Consider the following 17203-nt stretch of genomic DNA (forward strand, 5'->3'; position numbering starts at 1 on the left):
AGCTTTCCTCCACGAAGAAGAAAAATTCCATCATCATTAAATATTGATTTAGCCTCTGAGCAACTCCTGTTAAAACCCAGAAGTATTCAATGAGCATGTGTGCATTTCCACATCATTTAATTTCCTTCTAGTTACTGGAAGATCAGTAGGAATCTTCTTTTGTCCTTTTAGAAGATCTCTTTGTTACCCAGAGACACTTCAGCTCCTCTCTGTTGTCCTTAAAATCCCATGCTGCCTCTGTCTCATGCAATTAGGGGCACTTCAGGGGACTCTGGTGTCACTTGTCCCTGCTCAGGTCTCTGTGTGATGGACCTTCACCGTGTTGTGCTGGCAAGAACAGCACAGATACTCAATTTTGGCTTTCTCAGTTGCTAACAGAGCCCTCTGTGCACTTGAGGGGGGGCTGGTTTATGTCTGCAAGGCCTGGCACTTTCTCCAGGAGATCTCAGTCATCCAGGAGCCAAGGTGCAGACAGCACATCCCCTTCACAGCTCCTTTGTGAGATGTCAGCCAGCCCTGGAGCAGCTCTGGAGTCCTGCCAGGTTCAAACATGGGTTACATATAAGTGACATGTTCATGAGTGTTTCTGCCTAGATTGTTGGTATAAAAGTTGGAATTTCAGCAGTTTGGTAAGAATTTTGACTGTGTTGTGGTACAGTCTGGTGGATGTAATGCTGGTTCTCCCTGGTATTTGGGAGTGCTGGGTGCAGGACTGGGTTGTGTCACACGAGTCACCAGCTCTCTCTGTGTAGTTCTCTCATCTCAGAGTCCATTTTTGTTGTTCTCCCATGTGTTTTCCATCCTGATCATTTATCCTCTTTGGCGTCTTTGGGGGGTCACAGGGTGCCTGGCCCCCACTAGTCCCTATATTTATTTAGCACTGTAAAGAAGACATGCCCTACTCTCATTCATGAGCACTGTGGCAAACTCCAAACTGTTCTAGATTTCTCTCAGGGTAATGTTTTATTATTAAAACAATGCTTTGCTTGCTGTGTGTTTTGGTAATCTCATGGTACAGCACTCTGCAGAGTCTGCCTCCAATTACACCTCTTAGTTTGGCACAATACAAAGAGCATATCCTCTAATAAATTGTCTTTTTTTTTTTTCCAAGGTACTGCACAGATGAAAATCAGACATTTCCTCAGCCATTCATGCTGGAGAACCACATCAGCCTCATGCACGGCATCAAAAACCCAGACTTATCCCAGATGGCCAAAGCAAAAGCTCCAGAGAGAGAAAGAGCAGAAGTAACTGATCCTTATTTTCATGGAAAATTAAATGTACAATTAAATGTACTTGGCGAGTAGCTGTTCATTCGGGGTGTTACATCGAGCTGTGGCCTTGTGCCAGTCAAACCCTCCCACCCATAGGGTAGATCTCCTTCCCTCACTCAGTTCCATCCAGCCTGGTTCCCTCTGGCAGGGTCAGGGTCAGCAGTGTGAGTGCAGCTGAGCTGCACCAGCTCCAGGACAACATGCATTTCATCTTGCATTTCTCAAGATTTTCTCCAGCATTTATTCAGTCTTATTTTGTAATTCAAGTTTGTTATTACCCTTGTTTTCCCCTGGTACCCCGTTCACAAGCATGGCACATTTTTTTTCTTTCTCCCTTATTTTTTCTGCTAGTTATAAAAGATTTGTTTTCTGTTTTAAAGTACTTGCTAGATCCATTACCTATGAGAACTGCATTTTTCTTAGGTAGGAATGTGTAATTTTATATAGCAACCGTAACTTCTACTGATTTTGTTTAGGATTGGAGTGGAGGATTGGCTGCTTGGGCTTCTTTGCTCCATTTATTTTAAAAATACACATTTTGCATATCACTGCAGGGACACATATAAGAGAGTCATCCTCACGGGAGAAGCTGCAGGATTTTGAGATAGAGGGGATGAGTTACTGAGAGAAGCCACTAGGACAAAATCTGAGTGGAGGGGAGAATGTTCAGAGTTTATTCTGAGAAGCGCTGTCTGGGCTAATGACCACCCCTGTGTCCCTCAGCTGTCCCTCTTCTGTGGGCTCCTCCTTCCCATACTGAAGTCTAAGTTGTTCCCACACCAAACCAAATTTTTACTCAGAGAGCTCATGGCTGCCCCATCCCTGGAAGTGTCCAAGGCCAGGCTGGACAGGGCTTGGAGCAACCTGGGATAGTGGAAGATGTCCCTGCCCATGAGGGGGTGGAACTGGATGAGCTCTAAAGTCCTTTCCAACCCAAACCATTTCATGATTCCTTGATTCTAAACTATTTCCCCATCATGTTTCTGCCCAGCCAGCCTCTCCCAGCCTTCCCATCTCACATCTCAAGACAGCAGCTGAAATCCTGTGCTCTGAGTGAGGAGTTTGGGTGTGGGGAGGGAAGGGAATGCCCCAGGAATCCCTAGGCATGATTTCACCCTCGGGCATCTTCAGACACGGGCGTGGATTTTAGCACTTACTCTTCTGCGGGTTCAAACGATAAAGTAACTTTTTAATCTTATTTTTTAAAGGCAAAATCTCCAAAGAGGATGGCACTGGATGAGCTGGGTCAGGCAGAGAGTGCTGCAGGGTTGGACGCACCGCCAGCCAAAAAACTGAAAGCGCCTTGGAAATGTGCAAAGTGCGGCTTTGCGACGGACGTCCGGACTGAGTTCCAGGAACACATCCCTCGGCACAAGACCGACAGCTCCACCTTCCAGTGCTTGTTCTGCGGCCTCTGCTACACCTCCCACATCTCTCTGAACAGACACCTCTTCATCGTTCATAAAGTCAAAGATGAGGAGGAGGAGGAGGAGGATGAGGAGGAGGAGGAAGATGAAAGGCAGAAGTTACAATTAGAGATGGGTAAGAATGGACACGAGGACTACAATGGCGAGTTGAACACTACGGTGGAAGAGGAGAACAAATACAAAGAGTGCAAAAGGGACTCAGCTCTTTGTGAGCACAGTCAGACATGTGGCGCAGAAGGCCCCAACAGCACCTCACAGAACAATCATTCAAAGTCTCTTAAGACTTAAAAGCAAAAAAAGCCCTTTTGGTTGATTGGGGGTTTTTTGTTGGGGGGTTTCTACTCAAAATACAGGGTGGGGATGGGGCAAATCTTTGAAATATTCTGTTGATTTCTTGGGATGGACATTGCAACTCCTATTTGTAAGGGAAATTTAAAACAGAAAAAACAAAACCAACCCTGCCATTGCATCCTAAGCACTAACTCTCTGCCAGCCCAGAGAGGTGAAAAGGGAAAGCAGGGCCAGAACCGTCAGTGGGGTTTGGCCAGCTCCTGAGGATCCAGGAGCACTTTGCAGCTGCAGTTTCCTTCAGACGAGCTCTCCTCCTTTGAGTGTGCACCGCCTCAGCCTCTGCCCAGAGCCCCAGCCTCACCTTCCCAATCTCCCTTTCTTTCTCCTTCTATTTATGGCTTCTTTTTTCTCTGCCCATCCTGCCTTTGTGTTACTCATTTTAACTCATAACGCTGGCTCAGCCAAACGCGCTTGTCAGGACCGTGTTGGCCGATCTGGGATCTGCATTACACGGGATGGGTTCGAGCTGTAAGTTGTGCTGGTTATTCTTTAGTTATGCCCAAATAACAACATTCTTTTCCAAAACGCAGTGTAATTAAATGTCTTGGACCTCAGTCATCCTTGAAAGAGGATTTTGTAGCCCCAGTCCTCCCTGGTGAGTACGGGGTTGAGGAGGGCCGAGTCCCCTCGGGCCGTGTTGGCCGTGTGTCTGTGGAGTTGCGCTGCTGGAAGCCATCCTGGGGTGGGCACTGCCAGGCCCGGTGCTCAGCGGCTCATCCCAGTGCCAGCTCTGACTGGCACCATCGCCAGAAGGGGATAAATCCCCCATCAGTGGGGTCAGCTGGAGTGAAACTATTCCGGAGCTCCCGATGTATCAGGGCCAGGGCTCCCCGACAGCTCATTTTGAGGGGAGAGGAGCAGAGCTCAGCTCGCAGAGGTGTTGGAACAGCGGGAGCCTCCGTCCTGCAGCCGTCAGTAGCTCCATAGCTCCTCTCCTGCTGCAGCTCGGCACTCCCATTCTTTAGGAGATGTTTCTTTCCATGTAGTCACATTGACTCTCTCTTTCCTCCCTCATTCCTTGTCACACCCATGCTTTGTGTAATACAATTACCTTCTATACCATTATTTTTTTTCATTCTGTTGAGCCAGAACTCCGCTTGTTATTGTTTACTCTGACAATGTTTAAATAATTTAAGAACTATTTATCTCCTTGCTTGGGCTCCTCACCATCTGGTCTCGCGATGCTCGGATACGGCCGCTGAATGGTGTGTGGGATGAGTAAAGGCTGGATGTGGGGTGTCTGTAGGATGGGGGGTAGTGGGGAGGGCTGTCATAGGGGGTGTAGGTTGGATGAGATGTTGGCCGAATGGGGTGTGGAGTGTAAGGGGTGTTGGGGGTTGGTTGAATGGGGGTTTGGTTCGATGTGCGTTGGCTGACTGGGAGTGATTGGAAGAGGCATGGATGGAACTGGGCATGGGTTGGATTGCTTTTGATTGAGTGGGGCGTCGCTGCATGTGGTGGTGGCTGGATGGGTGTTGTGTTGTGTTGGCTGGATGGGTGTTGTGTTGTGTTGGTTGGATGGGTGTTGTGTTGTGTTGGCTGGATGGGTGTTGTGTTGTGTTGGCTGGGCGGGGTGTTGTGTTGGCTGGGCGGGTGTTGTGTTGGCTGGGTGGGTGTTGTGTTGTGTTGGCTGGATGGGTGTTGTGTTGGCTGGATGGGTGTTGTGTTGTGTTGGCTGGGCGGGTGTTGTGTTGGCTGGGCGGGTGTTGTGTTGTGTTGGCTGGATGGGTGTTGTGTTGGCTGGGTGGGTGTTGTGTTGTGTTGGCTGGATGGGTGTTGTGTTGGCTGGATGGGTGTTGTGTTGGCTGGGTGGGTGTTGTGTTGGCTGGGTGTTGTGTTGTGTTGGCTGGATGGGTGTTGTGTTGGCTGGATGGGTGTGGTGTTGTGTTGGCTGGGCGGGTGTTGTGTTGTGTTGGCTGGGTGGGTGTTGTGTTGTGTTGGCTGGGTGGGTGTTGTGTTGTGTTGGCTGGATGGGTGTTGTGTTGGCTGGGCGGGTGTTGTGTTGTGTTGGCTGGGCGGGTGTGTTGTTGGCTGCGGGGTTGTCGCTGGCTGGCTGGGTGTTGTCGCTGGCTGGCTGGGTGTGTTGTTGGCTGGCTGGGTGTGTTGTTGGCTGCGGGGTGTGTTGTTGGCTGCGGGGCTCCGTACGGGTGTCGGCTCGGCTCTCTGGGCCGCGGGCGGGCCCCGGGCCGCTCCCGTTCCCGCCGCGGTGCCCGGGCCGCGGCCTGCGCGCGGCGGAAGCGGCGGTGACGTGGCGGCGGCGGCGGAAGCGGAAGCGGGGCCGTGCGGGCGCGGCGGCGGCGGCGGCGGCGATGCTGTCGCTGGACTTTCTGGACGATGTGCGGCGCATGAACAAGCGGCAGGTGCCGGAGGGGCCGGGGGCAGGGGGGGAACGCCGGGCGGGCGGGCGGGGCCGGTCCGCCTTGCCGTGCGCTGGCGGCGGGGCCTGACCGACCCCCTTCCTCCCCAGCTGTACTACCAGGTGCTGAACTTCGGCATGATCGTGTCCTCCGCCCTCATGATCTGGAAGGGGCTCATGGTGGTGACGGGCAGCGAGAGTCCCATCGTGGTGGTGCTGAGGTCAGTCCCGGGATGCGGGGCTTAAACTCCCAGCGGGTTTAACCGGGCTGGGGGTCGCCGGACCAGCCGAGGGGGATCCCCGCAGGGACGGCTCAGAGCGAGCCGCAGCCGCAGCCCCAGCGGGAGAGGAGCTCCTCGGGAATGGCGAGGGAAGAGGGAGCGGGTAGAAAGAGCATCTCACCTCGCTCTGTCAGCCGGCTGGTAAGAAAGAGGGAGAGGGACTTTATACCCGGCCGGTAGTGACGGGACAGTGGGGTGTGACAGTGACAGCACTGCCAGGGGCCAGGGTTAGGCGGTCATTGTGAAGAAATCCTATCCTGTGGGGGCAACGAGGCCCTGGCACAGGCTGCAAAGAGAAGCTGTGGCTGCCTCATCCCTGGAAGTGTTCCAGGCCAGGCTGGACAGGGCTTGGAGCACCCTGGGCTAGTGGAAGGTGTCTCTGCCCATGGCAGGGGTGGAACGGGATGATCTTTAAGGTCCCTTCCAACCCATCTGCGGGGGTTCAATGACTGTCCCTTACAGAGGTGGTCCTGAGTTAAAGGGTTGTGACTCTGTCACTGTGCGTTTTGGGTGTCACACACTGTCCTTACAGCAGTGCCCTGCAGTGGGTACCACCGGTGTTACTCCCACCTTCCTGCTGCCTGGGACAAATTCCCTGGGCTGCCATCGGTGCTGGTACGGATATTGCACCTGCCCTGTGCACGGATGTTGCACCTCCTCTGTGGCCACACTGCCCTTTTCTTTGTGTTTGTGTGTCAGTGTTCGTGATGCAGAAATGCTGTAATGCTGTGACCAAGCTGCTTACCAAAACCCCCTCCTGGTGAGGTGCAGGGCAGCTGTTTCCCCCTGCTCTTCCCAGTGAGTAAGAGGGGGTGGCGAGGTCACATCCCCCCTCCAGTGACTGATCTGCTGTTCTGAACTGCATCTGCTGTGCTCTGTGAAGATAAAACACAAATGCACGCGGTAGTTAAAGTTCATTGTTCTGCTTTGCATTATTTATGTGGAATTAGGAAGGATAAGTAGTTGGTAACAATTGCCATTTACAAGACAGAAGAAAAATAACTTGAGTCGTGGTGCCTGAAATGAGATAATTAAGCAGAGCAATGAATCACAGTAACAAATTTTTGGCAAGTCCCTTTGTCTGTTTCAGATGGGAACGCTTTCAGTGCTTTGTTTCTGAGGATAATCTCTCTATCTCTAAAAAATAAATTAAATAAAAAAAAGCTTCCCATCATTACAGAGCTGCTAGCATTGCCCTGCCAATAGTGAGCTCAGAAACCAAAAGACAGTGTTCGTGATCAGCTTTTTGCTTATTAAAAAAGCTTTTCCCTTTGGATGTGCTTGTAACACCAGATACTGGCAGTGCTCTTTTCCCAACAAATCCAAACTGCCGGCAGTAGGATGACTGAAAATCTGATTGCAGTAGAGGTCACACATTTGCCCAGTCTCCAGGGTGGTTTTCTCAGGAGCTCTTGATCAAGGTTTCAGCCTGGTCTTGAACACTTCCAGGAAGGGGGTATCCACAGCTTCTCATTCTCCTGAGGTTCTTGTGAGATTTTTCTTAAAGGGCCGTGAAGCCCAAAACCTGGTACTGAGTGTTTAAATGTTGTTCAGTTGTTCCTCTCCTCTTTTTCAGTGGGAGTATGGAGCCTGCTTTCCACAGAGGAGATCTCCTGTTCCTCACGAACCGAATCGAAGATCCAATCCGAGTGGGAGAAATCGTCGTCTTCAGGATAGAAGGAAGGGAAATTCCTATAGTCCATCGTGTCCTGAAAATCCATGAGAAGTATGTTAAGAGTGTGGGGGTTCTGCTGCTGATGTTCCCCTAACTGGCGTTCTTCATCTGTGTGGGTAAACAGGTAGGGGGGTGTCAATCATGGACATCCAGGTGCTGTAGGAAGTAAAGAAGGTTCAGACAGACAAAATCTGTCCTACCTTGCTTACTTGTAAAGATCATCCAGCAGAAGGCACAAGCTGAGAGTCTGTGCCAGTGCCCTGGACACTCCAAACTGTAGAATCATGGAATTGTTAGGATTGGAGGGGACCCTAAAGCCAGTCTCATTCCACCCTGTGCCATGGGCTGGGACACCTTCCACTATCCCAGGGTGCTCCAAGCCCCATCCAAGCTGGCCCTGGAAACTTCCAGGGATCCAGGGGCAGCCACAGCTGCTCTGGGCAACCTGTGCCAGGGCCTCACCACCCTCACAGGGAGGAATTTATTTTATCCCATCTAACCCTGGCAGTGGGAAGCCATTGCCCCTTTTACATTAGGGCCCTTGTTTGCAGTGCTTCTCCATCTCTCTTGGAGCCCCTTTAGGCCCTGGAAGCTGACACCCCTGCCTGTCTCCTGTGCCATCCCCTCTGTCCCGAGCTGCTGTGCTGTCTGCTGTAGCATGGCTGCCTTTGTGTGTGAAGTGAGTCTTGGTTGTGGGGCACAGCTGTGGCAGAAGGTGCTTTGTGTGTAGTGTGTGTTATTTTAGAGCTTCTCTCTTATGTCCTGGGCTTTGCTGTCATGCACACTCAGGGCCTTTTGTCTCTCTGGAAGGTTGTGTTGTTGTCCTCGGAGTCTGTGTGTGCTGTTCAGTCTCAGCACTGGGGAGGCTGTGTGTCTGAAGGAATGGAACAGGCGTTGGTTTCATGGCTGATCAGGGCTTAGTTTTCCAGCCAAGGCTTCCACTTGCACTCATGAGCTTTCCTGTTTTGGTGGAAGGAACTGTGGCCTCTCCAGGCCAGTCTGTAGGGATACAAGCCAGCTGTGTGAGTTGTTTGAGAGAAACCTGAATCTAGAAGTGAATCCCTGATTCTTCAATGCATCTCTGGGAGGAACAGCTGGTTGGGGTCCCAGCATCTGTTTCTGCTGAGTAAATAGTTTCTGGTGTGAGCTGGAGCTGACCCAGCTGGCATCTGAGGATTCCTCTAGTTGAGGTGTTGATGGGATGGAGAGGGTCCCTTCCCCAAAGCTGTTGGAATATCCAGACCAGTTGTCTGCTCCAGCTGAAGGATGACCAGCCTTGTGCGTGTAAATACCCCGCTGGAATCCTGGCTCTGAGGCAATGAAACAATGCCTCTCCCAGTAGGCAAAGCACATTCTTTGCTGCTCAGATTTATTCTACCCAGAACTTTGAACAGTGTCAGTTTGCAAAGTGCTGTTCTTTGATACCACTGATTTAGAAATGAGGTCAGTTTATGGGCTGAATTTGACATCTGCTGTTGCATGAGCATTTTTTTGTGATGTTGTGGAACTCTTTCAGGTGAAATGCAGTTTTCCTCCTCCCCTGTTCTGTGCAGCATTTTCTCTCTGGATGTTGCCCACCCTTCTTTTTTTGCCTGGCTCTATCTCTAGGTATTGGGGTATCAAGCACTACTTTTTGTTTAAATGTAACAGGGCCACAGTGCCAATCCTGGGAGGGTGAAACCATTCTGCAGTATTTTAGGTTTCATTTAACTGAAACAACCAAACACAAACATAATCTTTTGATTAAGGAGAGATAAACTGAAAAATCCATATTGCAACCTGAACCTGGGAGCAGTTGCTTCTTTCACTACTTAAGGATTAATTTTCTAGTGCCAGTTTGGAAGTGAAAAGTCTCTGCAGAAGCTGACAGGAGTGTCAAAATGCAGGAAGACAGAAACAGTGTTCTCTATGATTTTGGGGCAGCTCAGGCCCCAGTTCACATCAATATTGTGTCAGTGAGAAAATGTCTGTTACTTGTTGGCCTTTTCTTCTTGTTTCGGCCCAAAATTGAATTAATTCTTCATTACTAACACAGAGTCTGCATTCCAAATTTACTTAGTGGTTTTGGAGCAGGGTCACTCACCTCAGACAGCAGAGAAGTGCACCGTGGGCTTCTCACGCTGCGTCGTGGCAGAGCCTTGACTCTGCTCAATAAGATGCTGCACTCCCACACCATCACTCTTCAGAGCCAAACTATATTGTCTGCACCTCTGGGGATCTTTATCTTTTCCCAGACAGTGTTTGTTGTTCCCACACAACAAGCCAGATGTGCTTTGGAGAAAGAGCTGTGGGTTTTTTCCCTTTTTCCTTTCCAAGCTTCCCCTGTCAAGGAACCTGTTGGTGTTCAGGCATGATGAAAACAGCCTGAGCTCCAAAGAGCTGCCTGCTTTCCTGTTTGCATTCCATCTGACATTTCTGGGAGAGCTGAGATTCAGGCACTGAGGATGCTCCTGCTCAGCTCACCTGCCTGCAGGTGCCACAGGAAGGTGACAGTGGCAAATCCCTGAGTAGTGCCATGGGCTCCTGTCCAGCATCTGAATGGGAATGGCTGGGAAAGAATTTATAAACCTTTTTCCTGGTCAAAGCAAAGATTCATCTGCTCCACGATCCCATTTCTGGCAAGCTAATTCATTTGACAATTAATTAAAGACTAGAGAGAGTATGTAGTGATAATTTCCCTGCTTTCTGCAGGTTGCAGTTTCAAGCACAAAGTCCTAGTTCTTTATGAACAGCCTAATTTCCTCTTTTACGTGGAGTATCGGGTCAGTTTTTCAGCCAATATAATTTTTTGCCAACCAAAATACCTTTGCAGAGAGACATGGTTTAGTTTGCACTGCAGCTGTTTCTGCATAGCACCTTCTCTGCCTGGCTTTAACCCATTACTTCTGAGCTCCTTTTGGTACCCTGGCTCTTGCATTGGGAGAGAAAAGCTACTTGATTGTTGCTGTCATTTGTGGTGGACTGTGTCATATCTCCCATCAGTTCTGTCTGTTCCAGGCTGGAGAGTCCTGGTCTGTAGTTTCTTGTGTGGAAGTGGTTCCAGACTTTGTTAATAATTCCTCAACCTTTGCCAGTTCTTCTCTCCATTGCAGAAAAGGATCTGGGGGGCTCAGCACTGCCCAGAGCATTCCAGATGTAGGCACACTGTGAGTTCGTGCAGTGTCATCATGGTATTATTTGGGTTTTTTTCTGTCCCCCTTTCCTAATCAGTTCTAAGTTTCAGCTTCTGCCCACTGCTGAGTAGAGCTGTGTGCTTCAATCCCAACCTCTGCTTTTGTGTGGTAGTATTTGTGTGGAGCAAGAGAAGCATCAACACAAGATGGGTCAAAAGCCAAGAGGCAATAACTGCACCTGCACTAGAAACTTCTGAAACTCTGCTGGAGAGTTTTGCTGGGGCCAGAATTCATTCTTCCCATGGCAGTTTTTCCAGATCATCTGCTTTCTGCTGCATTTGACAGTTCCCCTCTTTTATCCTCCTTGAATTCTAGGACACTGTTGCTTCTAAGTGCCCTTGTGTTGGTCTCTCCATGCTTGTTGTAGAACAGCTTTTAACAACTTTCTGTCCCGCCTTACCGGCTGTCTTGTCTTTACCAGGCAAAACGGAGACATCAAATTTCTGACAAAGGGAGACAACAATGCTGTGGATGACAGAGGGCTCTACAAGCAGGGCCAGCACTGGCTGGAGAAGAAGGATGTAGTAGGACGAGCAAGAGGGTAAGTGAAGTTGAAAATAATGGGGCTTTTCACACTGCTGTTCCCAAAAGCCATCTGGTAAGTCCCCGCTTGTGCTGAGCTGTCCCTGCTGGGTTTTGTAACCTGCCTGAGAATGTGGAGAGGTCAGTTCTTAGTTTGGCTTAAGGAAAGGCATTGAGTTGTGAGCTGTGTCCTGAGATGTTGATGCTGGATGGACGCAGATGTACGGGTAGCGCGGGCGCAGAATCGTCATCAGATTTGTCCTGGGAGGCTCAGTGTTTGCAGGCAAGTGAAATCTGAACCAGGCATAGGCTGAAACACCCTCTGGGCTGGTTGTCACTCAGGCCCACTTCCACAGGGAGGAAGAAGTCACGAGCCCATTGACTGCGGCCCTTGGGATGCTTGAGTGACTCCCTCTGCACCCTGGAATAGTGTTTGTTTTAAGAAAAAACCTTTTTTCTTGTAGATTTGTGCCCTACATTGGAATAGTGACTATCTTAATGAACGATTATCCAAAATTTAAGGTAAGAGCTCTTCTGTTTCCTGCCTGCTTTTCCCACCCCAGCTATAATTCCTTCATGAGAACACAGGCAGAGCCCTGTGCCCTGCACGTTTGCTGCTGTAGATGTCAGTGTGCACTCCTGTGTCTCCTCTGCTCTCTCTTCCAGTATGCAGTCCTCTTTTTACTGGGTTTATTTGTGCTGGTCCATCGAGAGTAGTCCCTTGCACTGAACTACAAGATGAAGGTGCCATGGATTTTTCTAGATGAACCTTTAAAGTAGCTGATGGTCCAGTGTACCAGGAGAAAGAAGAAAGCATGCATTTCAAAGCTTCGTGCCAGTTTGGGTTTGTTTTGGTTTTTACTGCATAAGGGCGAATGTTTGTCACAGTATTTCCAATGGTTTGTCACATTTTAGCCTTTTTAGTGAATTTTTATATTAAAAATATGAGCCAAAGTGTTTAGTGCTTGTACTTTGAAGCTGAGCTTCCTCTCCAAGTGCCTCTGGGATCGTGTCCTCAGTCTGTGCCTGGCCGGGCCAGGTGCCCCCTCCCTTGTGCTCACTGAACTGTCCAATGGTGAGTTGTGGCCATGACAGTTTTTTTCCAATTCAGAACTGGAATAAAGATTTTGCCTCTCGCCACGTTTTTTGTTATTGCCCTGATGAGAGCAGCCTCCTTGCCCAGGTTCTGGGGGATACCTGGGCTTTGCTGTGACACACTCACTCCCAGAGCTAACTTGTTCTCTCTCCACAAAGCAGTAGCAGCTGCTCCTTCACCTCTTTTTGGGGAATAATCTGTCCTGAGCTGTAGATCATTCAGTATTTCTGTGTTTCTGTAAATCACACTGAAATAATCTGCCTAAACACTGCAAAGTGTTTGGGGTAGAAGATGGCAAAGGATTACTTTGTGCCTTGTGGCACTGGGTAACAGAAGGATGGAGATGGGAAATACCTACAGCTCTTTGACAGGGATGATTTAGCAGGATGCAATAATGAAAATTGCTTAGTTTTGGAACAGGGTTTCAGGTGTCCTGTGAGCTGGCCACATCTCACTGCTCAGACTGCTCTGGGGTCTGAAACGAAAACCCCACTTGTCACCACGTGCAGCAGCTGTTTTTTTCTGAGCTTCTCATTCAGGCTTGTGATCCTGCTGGTGGAGGTGTTGTCAGAAAGAGCCCAGGGAGGAGGTGCAAGGCAGTGATGCTGCAGTTCATCAGCTCTTCTCCATGACTGCTCCAGGATTCCAGAGCAACGGGAATCATTGCAGATGGTCACTGCAGCCACACACACAGCTGGTATAAAGCAAAAGCAGTCAGGAAAAGCAAGGACCAAACCCAGTGGGGTGTTTATGGCTGTTTGCAGTTTCTTGCATACGTCTCTCATTGGGTTTGTCAGGCCTTTCCCATCTGTGGAGGTGAGTTGTGCCATTTTGCTGGTTTTGATGTTACCAGGTGCTTTGCTCCCTGTGTAGGATAAAGCAAATATCACCTGTAGGGCTCTGCTAAGAGTCTACAAACAGGTCCAACCCCCAGCACTGAGCCTTGAGCCTGTAGCTCTGAGTAACCAAAACTTCACAATAAAAGTGGTAATAAAATCTGTATCTCTCGCCCCTAGTGTTAGAGCCTTGAGAAGAAAATGTGGATAAAGCTTCTCTTTAATTCTTGAGTTAAGGATGGGATGTTCTGTCAAAAGTCAAACCCAGGCAGCACTGAAGGAGCAGAGAATCCCTGAGAGCTGCTCTCACTATAGAGCACCTTCCTGAGGCATTTCTGCCTTTGCAGCTCATGTGCAAACCTGAGTCTGTCCCTGCTTTGCCTTGAGCCTAAACAGCTTTAGTGCATAAATGAGTTTTAGACTTGGGCTCACAAGTTTAAAGGGCTGAGTTGAGCTTGTCTGAAAGCTGCTAACCAACACCTGCCCATAAACACTTGCTGGGAGTGCTGCTGCTGCTGCTGCCCAAGTCCTCTGCCTTTCAGACCTTCTCCAAAATTCTGAGCGTGTGAAAGCAGTTGTGTTCCTGTCACTGAGTTAATTTAACACAAAGGATTGTGGAGCAAGGTTTGGCTCTCAAAGTGCTGAGGCTGCAGTTCTTTGGCAGGATGACGTGTCCAGAGGGTGGCAGCTGGTGTCAGGAGTCCCTGGGCTGGGGGACACAGGGCCAGCGTGAGCTCTTGCAGGAGGCTGCGCCCTGCTCTCACCTGCTGCTGTGTGAATGAATTGAACAAGAAATGCTTAAAAAATGCAGAGTGGTTGGGGTGAGGGCTGGTGGGAGCTCCCGCTGCAGCCCAGCTTCGGAGACTTCTCTCCAGGGTCTGCAGGCATTTGAAGAACAGGAGCAATTGCCCTAAACCATGTGGCATTTGGGAATTCATCTCTGCAGGCCCTGTTTCGCCTGTTTTCAGCTCTGTGCAGCTGGGAATGTGGCTCTGTTTCCTGCAATTGTGAAATGGGGAGTTGACTCCAGTTAGGCAAAGAATAATTTGGCAGTCAACCCCATCACAGCTCTAACACCCACCACCTCCTGTGCCACCTCCCATGCCAGCTCCCTCCTGCCTTCCAGCAGCACCTTTCCTGCCACAGTGGGATGAGGGAGTGTTGGGGATGAGCCTGCACAGGCTGGAAACTGGGGATATGGGGGCAGGATGACACAGAGCTGTTGCTGGCTCCATCCCCACCAGATTTATTCTGCTTTGCTGAGCAGAAAAGCCACGGAGTGAGCAGGATGTCTGGCTGGCTGGGTGCTGATGCTGAGGTGTTTGGGAGCACTGCTGAGCTCCCACAGAGCCAGAGTGGTTGCTGATAGAACTTGATGTGTTTATGTTTTATTTCAGTTTTATGCTCCTTTTTTTAAAGATGAAACTGTCTGGGCAGCTCCATCAAAGCCAGTGACACTGGAGGCTCTGGAAATGGATGGAGATCTCGTCACCACAGGAATGGGATTTGCTTGTTAAGTACGTGGGTGTTGAAAGGTCTGGTTTATAAAAGAGAAAAAAATGAAGGAAAAATCTGCCAGGGCTGATTGCTCCTGTGCCTGTTGTGGTTGGTTACAGCCAAACAGGGCAGGTTTTCTGGTAGCAACTCCAGTGCTTAATTACAGTTCAGTCGCATCCGCAGTTCAGGGCACAGATTCCTTCACGGGCAGGAGCTGTTTCATGAGGCAAAGCCGTGCTGGGCTGTGTCTGATGGCTGCTGCAGTTCTAGTGGGGGATTTTTTTTTTGGTATCAAAGCTAAATGCATAAGCAAGAGCGTGATGGTTGGGAAGTGAGCTGTGAGGGGTGATGTGCTGCAAGCTGGAGCTCCGTGAGACACAGGCTGGTTTTGTGTATTTATGATGCTTTAGTGCACAGTTGTTGGTTGAACAGCAATGACAATCACGGTGCTTCATCCAGATCTGCTGCTGCTTATTGCTTTGCAGGGGTTCACAGGGCTCAGGTTTTGTCAGATGGTCAGTTCCCCACTGTCTTTAATGAGACTGGGTAATTTCATGGTGATTTTCGTGCCCTTAAAATCAGAACAGATCAACTGTGGTTTTTTTCCAAGGAGCATTTTCAAGATGAAACCTGGTCCATGCTTGAAGACCACTCTCTGCTGGAGAAATGCACAACACAAACAAAATGTGTAGCTCCCAGGACAGCCCAAAAACTTGGCCAGGAGAAGGAAAAGAGACAGAGGAGGAGAGAAGGAAGAGGGGAAATGCTTAGAGCACATGCCCTGGGGATGGTCCTGTGCCAGAGCAGGGGCAGTGCAGAGCAGCTGTTTGTGTGACCCACACGGTGCCAGTGACTCAGTGGCTGAATCAGATCAGGAGTGTCCTGGTTCCATCCCCCAGGAAGGTGCACTGGGGTGATGCCAGAAGGGCCCAGCCTGTGCCATTCCCACGGTGTCAGCAGCTCAGGGTGGGAGTTGATGTGTGCTGGGTGACTGATCTGAGACTCTCATCTCTGGGAGAAGAGAAGCAGCACCCACACTGTGCTTTCAGCCAGCTGAGCAGCCTCCTGCCCCTTTTAGCTCTCCCCAGCCTCGTAACACTTTGGTCCCTTTGTCATCTGCACCCAGATTCTCACCTGTCAGGAGCCATAGGTCTCTGCCAGAGTAGATCCACCAGCCTGAGCATGTTGGATTCATGTGGGACACAGGGGGTTTCCTGAGAAATCTGCCTTGGTGGCTCTGTTTTGCCCTAATTGGGTGGCTTTGCTGTGGGTTCCTAGTCTGCCCAGCTGTGAGAGTCCCTCTTCACATTTGCTTACCCCTCAGTTTTGGTGAAAACCCACCAGCTCCATCACACACAGTCCTGCTTCCCCATGGAGCAGGACCTGCCTCTATGTGCTGGCCTGCTGGTTGAGCACATTGTGTGTCAAACCTACTCCTGCTCGTGGGGAAGTTCATAACTTGTCCAGTTCTAGCGGGTCCTGTGAGTGCCTGATCCACAGGGTTCCCTGAACCTCAGGGGAAATAAACATCTTCACAGAGAACACTCTGAAATTTCTAGTCCATCTATAGGATGGACTAGAAATTGAGCCTTTGTGATTCAGAGCCTCTGTGATCCAGGATGGAGCAGATGCTCTCAGTCTCTTGCTCCTTCTGCCCAGCTCCTCATCTTTTGACTATCTGTGCTCCTTCTGTGTAACAATTCAAAAACCCTTCCTGCATCTCTCTCTGCTGAGTATCTTGGTATCCCTTTTGTTTTCCAACCTCCCCTTTCCCCATAAAAACAGTCCTAAAGGAAGAATAATGTGGAGGAAATGAACTTCTCTGCGCCTGGATTCACTCAAACTGGGATGTCAGACTTCTGCTGTATAATTCTGTCTGGGACACTTCTGAGCTGGGCCTGGGTTTGCCTGGAAGAAAACACGATTTTCTTCTCTAAGTCTCCTTGCAGAGCAGTTATTTGTATATGTCCAGCAGCGTGGAGTGAAAGGGAGACCTCAGGGAAAACCACAAGTCATTTACAGCTTAAATGAAAATTGAAAATGAGTTGAAAACAAGATGTGCAAGATTTCAAATTTTATCTTTTATAAACAACAGCTATTGCCTGTGGACGAATGGATGTAACAGAGGGATTTAATCTTTGTAAACAAGAGAAAAATGCATCAACATAGACCCTCAGGCATGTGGCAGGACCTGGCTTTGGAAAAATGGTGAAGAAGAGGCTGAAGCAACCTAACTGCTACTAAGAGTTTTATTGGCACAGGAGCTCTGTGAAGGAGACAAATAGGGACATTCGAGGCCTTTGCTCTTTGTATTTGTTTTTTATTAGAGCCATCAGTTTGAGCACATATTTGCCTGCTCAGGTGGATATTTGCAGTGCCTGGGAAGCCTCAACTCCACAGCATGGAGTCTCTCCCTTGCCAGCCTGGCCGCCTCTCTCAGGGGTGCAGAGTCAGTGCCAAAGGTACTAAAACATGGAATCTCAGAATTATTTGGGCTGGAAGGGACCTTAAAGCCCAGCCAGTCCCACCTCCTGCTGTGGGCAGGGACACTTTCCAGAATCCCAGGTTGCTCCAAGCCCCGTCCAACCTGCTGTGGGCAGGGACACTTTCCAGTATCCCAGGTTGCTCCTAGCCCTGTCCAACCTGGCCTTGGACATTTCCAGGGATAGGTCAGCCACAGCTGCTCTGGGCACCCTGTGCCAGGGCCTCCCCACC

General features: G+C 49.7%; 2 protein-coding genes across 4 annotated transcripts in view; both read left to right on the plus strand.

Moving 5' to 3' along the window:
• Window positions 1-4204, plus strand: part of ZNF592 (zinc finger protein 592) — a 35610-nt gene extending 31406 nt beyond the window's left edge. Inside the window, exons 8-9 of one of the 2 annotated variants that reach the window (XM_038147011.1) lie at window positions 1112-1247; window positions 2483-4204. In XM_038147011.1, coding sequence (XP_038002939.1) covers window positions 1112-1247; window positions 2483-2989 — 643 coding nt within the window. In that variant the 3' untranslated portion in view covers window positions 2990-4204. The remainder of the gene's footprint in view (window positions 1-1111; window positions 1248-2482) is intronic. The other variant, XM_038147012.1, reaches the window with a different exon arrangement.
• A 1065-nt stretch (window positions 4205-5269) lies between these two features.
• SEC11A (SEC11 homolog A, signal peptidase complex subunit) lies at window positions 5270-12198 on the plus strand. 2 transcript variants are annotated; one of them, XM_038147383.1, is made up of 6 exons: window positions 5270-5412; window positions 5520-5629; window positions 7266-7415; window positions 10959-11078; window positions 11524-11581; window positions 11726-12198. In XM_038147383.1, the coding sequence occupies exons 1-6, from the start codon at window positions 5362-5364 to the stop codon at window positions 11774-11776; spliced, it is 540 nt and encodes a 179-aa protein (XP_038003311.1). In that variant the 5' UTR covers window positions 5270-5361; the 3' UTR covers window positions 11777-12198. The 2 variants fall into 2 exon arrangements, with proteins under 2 accessions (XP_038003311.1, XP_038003310.1); XM_038147382.1 differs by having other exon boundaries at window positions 11524-12195.
• Window positions 12199-17203: the final 5005 nt, after the last annotated feature.

This window comes from Motacilla alba, chromosome 10 (genome assembly GCF_015832195.1).
Source record: "Motacilla alba alba isolate MOTALB_02 chromosome 10, Motacilla_alba_V1.0_pri, whole genome shotgun sequence".
Lineage (NCBI taxonomy): Eukaryota > Metazoa > Chordata > Aves > Passeriformes > Motacillidae > Motacilla > Motacilla alba.